Source organism: Abrus precatorius, unplaced genomic scaffold, assembly GCF_003935025.1.
Source record: "Abrus precatorius isolate BTA unplaced genomic scaffold, Abrus_2018 Scaffold7, whole genome shotgun sequence".
In the NCBI taxonomy this organism is placed as follows: Eukaryota; Viridiplantae; Streptophyta; class Magnoliopsida; order Fabales; family Fabaceae; genus Abrus; species Abrus precatorius.
The window spans coordinates 31,791,149-31,800,971 of NW_020874417.1; the positions used below are offsets into that span (position 1 = coordinate 31,791,149).

A 9,823-nucleotide genomic window follows, 5' to 3' on the forward strand; every position below is an offset into this window, starting at 1 on the left:
TTAGTCAATTTGTGATTTTAATCCGTGTATACACTGATCTTACGCGCGTGTTTTACCGAGTATTTATCTCGTGGTAAACTTTAAAAAATAATAATAGTAATAATATATTATTTTATATATTTTTTATAACACGCATCTTGTTATTTATTAAAATTAATAAAAAAATTATGTATATTTAATTTTTTTACTTTTAAATTAATATTTTTTTCATATATTTTTAATTTTTAAGAAATTTTAATTAATAGAAAATATATATATATATATATATATATATATATATATATATATAAACTGTCTTGAGAGGTTTGTTAGTAGTCTTGGTCTTAAAAAGTAGAACGTGAACCACATTGGGTCAATGCATTGGTCTTGTGGTTGTAGGTAAGAGATCTTGCTACAGCTATATGGGCCAACGTAATATTATGGTAAATTATCTTTTAATTTTAAAGTCAAATCAGTTTAGATTGTCCTTATATCGAAAGGAAAATTCCGGTTGATAGAACTAGAAAATTTGCATTTTAGGAAGAAAAAAAAAAAATACTGGAATAACACATGCATGCACTCAATCTTGTGTCAGGTTGTATTATTTGTAGTGTCAACGACCTTATTGTCTATAACGTATGATGATCGTTTAGCCAGTTTATGTTAATTTTTACAGTTTTATTTCAAAAGTAAAGTGGCAGTGAAAGCCAAATATACAGGAAAGTCATATTTCATATGGCTTCATTCATTGAGTCAAATATTTAACATCGCACACTTTTTTTTTAAATGGCTTTTTGTTCTACATGTAAAATACTATTTATCTCTAGAATTGCCGGGTACAAAGTCCTTTAAACAAAGTCATAAAATAAAAGGTATACTCAATTTAATTAAACATCTATTTAATATCTTTTAAAAATAACATAGTATAAATTGACATATAAAATTGATAAAAAAAAATATAAAAACAACTTACTTTATTGTACAATTAAAAAAACTTATAAAAAAATTATAAATTATTCGTAGAATCATTTAAATAAACTCTAAATATAAAATGATGTGCTTAAAGGATTTGAGTCATTTGTGCTCAAACCAACGCTCGTTACTGATTAACATCATGTTTAACATACTCTGAATCCTGATTAGGGGTGCACAAAAAAATCAAATATAAAAGCTCAATCCATAACTAAGCCTAACCAGTTTTAAAAATCCAAATATTTTGAAAAATCAGAAAATTGAATCCGTAACTAAGCTCAACCGGTTCTAAATTAGTTTTAATATATTAAAATCAGATTGGATTTTAGAAAACCAGATTTATTATTCTCATTTCTTCTAAACCCTAGATTTCTTTTTTATTTGGTTTTGGTTCACAGCGATAGAGTGTGATTTGGTTTGCTGCAACAGAGTGTGATGCAATTATTGTAGTTGTTTGATGAAATTTGACAATGGGACAAGTTCCATGCTAGCTCATTCAAAGAAATGTAAAAATAATCCCAATTCAATTTCATCATCAATGGCAAATGCAGAAAGACATGTTTCTTCTCCTTCAATTGCCAAATTTGACCAAGAGAAGTGTCAGATAGAATTAGTGAAGATGTTTATAGCTATGGAAATTCCTTTTCGATGTGTGGAGCATGAATCATTTCAAAAGTTTTTGAATGTTTTTCAACCAAAATTTCATGTCATTTCACGTAGTACATTAGCACGTGATGTTTTAGGCCTATGGGAGACAAAAAAGATCAAATTGAAAAAATTTCTTTCTTAAAATTGTCAAAGAGTTTGTCTTACCACTGATACATGGACTTCTGGTCAGAATCTTAGTTATCTTTGCATGACTGGACATTTTATTGACAATAACTAGAAGTTGCAAAAAAAAGATTCTAAATTTTTGTCAAATTACTAGCCATTCAGGAGAAACTATTGCTAAGACTATAGAGAAGTGCTTGGATGGGTGAGGGCTGAATTGCGTTTTAAGTTTGACAGTTGATAATGCTTCATCAAATGATGTTGGTATTCAGTATCTAAGAAAAAGGCTATTATCTTGGAGCAGTTTAGTTTTGGATGGAGAATATATTCATATGCATTGTTATGTACATATTTTGAATTTGATTGTAAAAGAAGGTTTAGAGGAAATTGATGACTCTGTTTTAAAAATTCGTGCTGCAATGAAATATATAAGATCTTCTCCTTCTAGATTGACAAAGTTTAAGGCATGTATTGAACGAGAAATTGAATACAAAGGTCTTGTTTGCCTAGATGTTGAAACTAGGTGGAATTCAACTTTTTTTATGTTAGAAGGTGCTTTGAAACATCAAAAGACATTTGAAGAGCTTGAAATGCAAGATAGGAAGTATACTGAAGAGTTAAACAAGGGGAAGGGTCTTCCTATAAGTGAAGATTGGGACTATGTTCGCTTAATATTACCATTTTTGAAAATTTTTTATGAAGCTACTTTGTGTATTTCTGGTTCATCTTATGTGACAGGTAACATGTATATGTTAGAGGTTCTTGGAATTGGAAAGAAGATCAATCAAATGTGTCATCAATCCAAAGATGCAAGAATGAAAGAAATAGCTACAAGAATGAAAAAAAAATATGATAAGTATTGGGGAAATCCAAACAATCTAAATATGTTGTTGTTTATTGCTGTTGTATTGGACCCTAGATACAAATTGAAATTCATAAAATGGTTGATTTCTCAAACTTTTGGTGTTAGTGAGACAATGATATTGAATGAGAAATTAGAAACTTGTTTGGAGTCTCTTTTTGAAGAATTCAAAGGTAAGGAAGCAGGATCTCAAGGTGATTTACAAGAAACAATATTAAATGATGATCGTTATGACTATAGTGAATTTTTTAGGGTAGCAATGATGATCGTTATAGATATAGTCAATTTTTTCGATCAAGTAGAAGTAAGAATTATGAATTGAGTAAGTACTTGGAAGAAACTTTAGAAAGTCCAGAAAATTTTGATATATTAAATTGGTGGAAGTTAAACTCAAGTAGATTTCCAATCCTTGCAAGCATTGCAAGAGAGGTGTTGGCAATACCTGTCTCCACTGTAGCCTCTGAATCTGCCTTTAGTACTGGAGGAAGGGTACTCGATTCTTACCGTACTTCCTTAACACCTAAAATGGTGGAAGCACTTATTTGCACCCAAGATTAGCTTAAGGGATATTGTTCACCATTACTTTCAAATGAGGAGTTTGAAGAGCTTGAAAAATTTGAGCAAGGTAAGAACTTTCATTATGTTGTTATTAACTATATTAAAAGTTAATAAATAATTACTAATTATATATTTTTTATTTTGCAGAAATAACTTCTCAACAAGATACTGCTTTTATAGCTTCTATGCCGCTTGATAATGATTAAAATGGTAGTGTTGTAATAGTTGTTAAGATGTGTTGATGTTTAAATTTCTTGGTTATGGATAATGTTCTATGGAATTATGATTTCTTTTAAAATGCTCTTTGGCTAAGCTTTTTATTCTAATTTTTGTTTGTGTGTAAATTCTCATTGTGCCAAGCTATTTTTATTAATATATTGTATGGTATTATTTTTACATTTGCAGAGAATCTTTAATCTGGTGGTAGCTGAGAAGCGTAAGACAATAGAGTGTAGAGTAGAAAGCATGCATGATTCTGTTCTTAGAAGAATCATTGCCAACGATATTTGTCAATCAATGTTGCAATATAAATGAATGACTAATGCATGTTGTGTTGCTGTTTCCTCTTCCAAAACTCTAACTTGTTACAGCACGAGTATTAGGATTAGTTGCTTTCATTTTTTAAGATAGAAAATCTGTAGAACCTCAAGAGATGCATCAATTAAACTGTGGGACACTTATTGTTCCTTTCGGTATTTGTGTTTTATACTTTTGCTCAGTTTGTGCACTTGTAAAATCAAAAATTGAAAGCATCATTCATAAACTTTCTTCATGCATGCTCACAATTGAATTAAATTGTTCCTTTTATGCAATTGCACTGAACAAGTCTATTAGTATGGCTTAACAACTCTGTACAGGGATAAGGGAGAGTATTTGTGTTTAAAAAAAAAAAAAGCTCAGAAAAATAAATATAATTTTGATTAAAACTGGATTTAAAACTAATTTTAACTAAAACCGGATTTAAAATCAGTTTTAATTAAAAATGGATTTAAAATCAATTTTAAACCAAATCCAAATTTTAAAACTAGTTTTAAACCGGTTTTCAAAACAATAAAATAAATAGATTTAAAATTCAATTCATATAATTGAATTTGAAATAGATTTGAATTAGTTTTGTACTAATCCAATCTATGCACACCCCTAATCCTGATAACGAATTGTGCATTGAACTAGCACAATTTCCAGAACCGACATCATTTGCAATGCATAGGGGCTGAAACCGTTCCTCTTCCAACCAAATGGACCGGTTCTGAAGAAATTCACTTACAAAGGAGTCTATAGTGTCAACAGTGACATGTTGCACCACAACCACGTGCAATTTTACCTTTGCATGCCAAATTCCACCTACATGTGAAGTCCTCATCCAGAGGCCTCTCAAAGACAACTGTATTACTAAATTCATTTAACATTGCACCAATGTCACCTTTACGTAGTTGATCCAATAAGTGGTGTGCATTCATCATACATTTCTGTACTTGTTTTTTGAGTCCTATTAAACCTCTTTCTTGGAGACCCTACCAAAGGAAGATTGGAGCATGCCCGCTACAACTACCTGTGATTGTGATATCCCTTGAACCAATGTACTCAACATCTCGAGATAAGGCTTTGATGTTTTCTAAGCGAGTTATTACAATACCACAAGGAACTGGACATCCCAAGAACTTATGGCCAGAAATAATTACACTTCCAATGGGTTTCTTGAAGGTAATCTTTGGTGCCTGTCCAATCACCCAAACAATATTTTAGATGAAATAATAATTTCAATCTATGAGATAATTAATAATGTAGATGATTGGGCTGGTTTAATTTACATATACGCTTTATTGAACAAAAATTACTATGAAGCCTAGATGGAGAAAACCGTTGTACCAAAACACGACGTAATATTCAACTAACGATCTCAACTTTAAAGATTTTAATTTTAATTTATTTAATAAGCAAGTACATGTCCCACCCGATTGGGCCTACGTACTGTTCTTGGTTTAAAATATTGGTTTTATTTTATGTTGTCAATATGTAATTAAAGAGGTGTAAGGTTGTCCATATAATTGAAACCAATTTCCAGTTATTTTAGTCATTTGACAAAAGGCAACATCATTCCAAATAGAGCTCCATCATAGTGAATGTAGAATCGATCCCCAGTGAAACCACATTCCTGAAGCGTTTTAATAACAAGATCAAGGTCATCAACTCCTCCTTTCATAGTTGTCCCTGCAACTGTATACAAATTTTAAATGAGAGTGGGTGCATATTGGTTGTCAAAGACGAGAGGAGATACCTATGTTTAGATTGATGATGGCTGGTTTGTCCTTGTGATCAAGAAGTAAAGCCTTTAGATCAACAAAATCAATCTCAGCAGAGACCAAAACGTTAATCTTCACACACTGCATTCGGTACATTCTTGCTATTTTGAAAATTGAATAATGTGAATCTTGTGAGGTATATAAAATCCCATCTGGAAATTGCTCTCTCCTGTATAAAAAAGATATAAATCAATATTAGTTATTAAATGTGTTTAGACTTAGAATATATTTTGGAAATATCAGAAGACTATAAATTAATTAAAAAGTTCATCAAAGCTGACCCCACTAAAATCCCATGAAGATTGCCTTCAGTTCCACCTGTTGTGACATATCCCCAGTACTCATTCTTCTCTATCTCCCACAGATTTGCAAACCAATCAAGCAAACTTCAAATGCAGTTGATTAGAGAGTAGTAGGTGCTGCCTACAAATGGATCACCAGCATTGTTTAAGTGAAATTGAAGCAAAGGTGCTAATGCGTCATAGTTGAAGTCCTGATTAGAGGGGTAGCCTGCAATACGTTGAATCATTTATCAGTACAGTCTTGCATAGTAAGAAATGAGTCTATCACACTCATTTGGAATTACCCCTCGTTTGTATTTTCTCATAAATGAAATGAATAATACGATTCTAGTAATTGATTTTCATATCATGTTTCACATGAAGGAGAGAGATTGGAAAAAAAAAACACAATGTAAATAAGTGGTAAGTGAACTATAAAAAAGTATTGACTCTAAATGAATTATATTTTTAAATTATCAAGTGACACGTGATAAAAAAAATGATAATAAAAGAACACGAACGATTATAAAAAAAAAAAGTGCCAAAATATCATGACTCTATACTATAGAAAGTTAAATTTAAAATTAAAATAACTTTAATATTTTCACCCTCGTTAATTATTTTTATAACACCTTACGCCACATTATAAAATATTTCTTTTATTTTCTTCTTATTGACTTGCCATTTTATATTAAGAATGGAAAAAAATGTGAAATAAAAAAAAAACAAAATTTCTCATGTTATTGACTAATATGATATAATCATATTATAAAAGTTTATTATGATTAATTATAGACTTGATTACAAGTATTTGTTTTTCTTTTTAAAACATATTATGTTATTCAGTAATACGAAAGAATATAAAAAGAATAATAAAACATTTTCCCAATTAATAAAAAACGACAAAAATTAAAGCTACCCAAGTTGTGCAAGCTGTTATGAGTTAAGAGTTTGCATGAAGTGAGTAATGAGTGAAGTCAAATTGGATGGTGTCTGGCCAGTGCAGATTCACATGTATATTATTCTCTTTAATGTGTATCTGCTTCTCATCCTTTCTATGGCGCTTAGCATTGCTGTCAAACGTGCGCAACGGCTCTGCGGCATGAATTGATGGAATGAAAGCCATTGCTCTCTGTTCTTCCTCGCTATATTCTCACGAACCATATGGTCAAAGCAGGGGAAAGCCTTTAGTGTTATCACTCTGCCGTTCTGAACAAAAAGCACTTTTCTAACCTGCGTCAGATGCAATTGCAAGTGATTTGGTTAAATCAGAAGAGAAAAATCTATTAGTATACAAAATTCATTATAGGATTTATTACAACGTAAAAAAATAAAGAAAAAACAGTGATAATACCACTGATCGAGCAAATTTAAAACATTGAAACTATATTTTATCCATTTAATTAAAATCAATAAATTCATCTTTATATTTTTTTAAATAAAGAAAAATTTGAATTATAATTTTGAACCAAAATAAAAAATATAAAAAATTATGTTGGGAATCTTTTAGAAAAGATAATATTTTTAATTATTTATTAAAAACCACATTATGAACAATTTTAATAAATAAATAATGTATTTCAATAATCATTTATTTAAATATTTATTCAATAACTTAAAATAATAATTCATATCTTAGATTTAATCATAAAATTTATGAAGATAAGTTCAAAATAACCTATTTTAATATGTTATGCTAAAACTTTTATTAAAATAAAATAAAAATAAAACTATGTATAAGATGTATAAGTTTTTTTATACACTATTTATGAATTCTTCTAAACATACTCAAAGTTAAATATTAATTTATATTTTACATACTATGTTTAAAAATAAAAAATCACATAATTAGAGTAAATTTATGTTATATTTTATTTTTAAAAATAGAAAACTATTTTTAAAAAAGAAATTATTGGGAGTAGAAGATTTTATTTCATTTTTATATTTTCTATTTTTGGTAGGATTCAAAATTCATTTAAAACATTAATCATAATCAATTAGTTAACATCACAAGACACTGGTTACAACAAGTATGATTGTTTATTTACAACTTAAATTACTGGAATAAAACTAAAAAAAAATAAAATTTGTAAGACAATTGTTATTTAACCATCAATGTATTGTCGTCATCAAAATTAACGCATTTTTGCCTTTTTTTCACATTTTTTTATTTAATAATAAAAACATTTAAATATAACACAACGTTAATTTATCATACAATAAATTAATCACAAACAAGTGAGTGTCACATAAAAAAATTCGTGATATATGTTTAAACAAAATACATTAAATTTAATAATATCTAATTAATAAAGAATTATATATAATTTATAAAAAAATTATTGATATAAATATAAATTATACGATAAGTTTATAAAATATATTTTAAATTTTGTTTATATGAAAAAATATTTATAAATTTATTTTGTCAATTTATTTTATATACTATTATTTTATAAATTTCATTTTATTGTTATAACATCATTATATTTTTAAATTATAAATTTAATTTGTTAATTCTATACTCTTAATGTTATTATATAATTTTTTTTATTTTATGTGTTAATTTTTATGATAATCTGTTATAGGATAGATCAATAATTCATTTATTTAAACTAATAATAAAATAGCTAATCAATTGTTGAAGATTTTTTTTAACAAATAACTAACAAGATTTAAAAATAATATTAAATTCATATTAGTCTCTAAGATAATAAAAATCAAGAATGTTGCTTAACAAAAATAAAAAATAAAAAATGTTAATCTTTAACGTTTTAAAATTATCTTATTAATCTTTTATATTGAAAATGGTTACATAATTAGGTCTTCCGTTAACGAAGGTGTGAAAAATATTAATTTTTATTTACTTAAGTGACATATATGACGTTCGCTTGACTCAGAAACAACGGGACCATCTCCGGCATCGGTGCAAATATCTGACCTTGGCGCTGCAGCGAAGGAGAAAACAAGTTAGCAGTATCGTTTCATTAATAACGATAACTCAAAACATGGTCATAATTTGAAAGTTAAGAGTAGAAGTGAAGTTGAGCTTCATTCTTTGAACCACCATAAACTGCTACAGTACTATTGGAATCGACCTCTGCATCTGCATGAAAGTGATCATTTCTTGATCTGCCTAAGAAACCAAAAACATGAATCTCTTGACACAATTGATCACTTCCTTCATCAAACCTTCTCCAACCACCACTTAAGCTTAAATTCACTCTAATTACTACTCCAAATGATGTGTCAGCATCATCCCCTTCTTCACGATTTTCTCATCTCTTTATTTTTTGCTATTTTTATTTGTATTTTTTGCTATGATAACAAAGACATAAATACCACATGATAGAAAAAGAAAACAATTTTTGACTTTTTATAGCCTAAACTTGCATGGCTGTGCCCACCCTGTTGGAACATTGTTTATACTTCCACTCACATTATTCAGGTAAAAAGTGTGCCTAAATTAGTATGACATATATAAATTATTTAAAAATACTTTTATTTTAAATTATTTAATTAATTTTCTAAAAAAATGGATTTCTTCTAATTAATCAAGCGGAATATAAATAAGTTAAAGTAGAGTAAATTTTAGTCTAAATAAGTTTGGTCTATTTATCAACATCGTTTTTCATCACTGACTAGGCACATAACCTTTTTTTATTTTTTATTTTTTATTTTTATCCCTGTATATATATAAAAACTCAATTTAACTTAATAAGTGATTAAAACTATAGGTTTCCCTACCTTTTATCCCTATGTATAAAGAAATATTCAATTTAACTATAAGTGATTAAAAATATAGGTTGCCCTATGGATGGACTATTCGCCCATAGGTCGGTGCATTGGATGGTCATCAAAATTTTACAAAACAAATCTTTTAAGTTATCATACTCATTTTCGTTCTGTTTTATCATTTAAATTATGACACAAAAATAAATAAATAAAATTTAAAATAATAATTATCTTTAAACAAAATTAAGAAATATCTTTTACCTTAAAATTATAAAATTACTATTATTTCAAAAGAATAAAAGTAATTAAAGCGATTACTTTTCAAATACAAAAAAAGCAACTTGTTAATTTAATTTTAAGTA

General features: G+C 28.0%; 1 protein-coding gene and 1 pseudogene across 1 annotated transcript; one reads left to right on the forward strand and one right to left on the reverse strand.

Moving 5' to 3' along the window:
• Positions 1-1,489: 1,489 nt before the first annotated feature.
• On the forward strand, positions 1,490-3,142 carry LOC113871791 (zinc finger BED domain-containing protein RICESLEEPER 2-like). Its single transcript, XM_027508898.1, has 3 exons — positions 1,490-1,601; positions 2,098-2,384; positions 2,837-3,142. Exons 1-3 carry the CDS (start codon positions 1,490-1,492, stop codon positions 3,140-3,142), a joined length of 705 nt encoding a protein of 234 aa, XP_027364699.1.
• A 1,072-nt stretch (positions 3,143-4,214) lies between these two features.
• Positions 4,215-8,650, reverse strand: LOC113871793 (annotated as a pseudogene).
• Positions 8,651-9,823: the final 1,173 nt, after the last annotated feature.

Coding starts and splice junctions, on each gene's coding strand:
- LOC113871791 (XM_027508898.1), top strand. CDS start 1,490: ATGGCAAATGCAGAAAGACATGTTTCTTCTCCTTCAATTGCCAAATTT. Junction 1,602..2,097: donor TATGGAAATTCCTTTTCGAT/GTGTGGAGCATG, acceptor TTGTAAAAGAAG/GTTTAGAGGAAATTGATGAC. Junction 2,385..2,836: donor TAAGTGAAGATTGGGACTAT/GTTCGCTTAATA, acceptor TGAATTTTTTAG/GGTAGCAATGATGATCGTTA.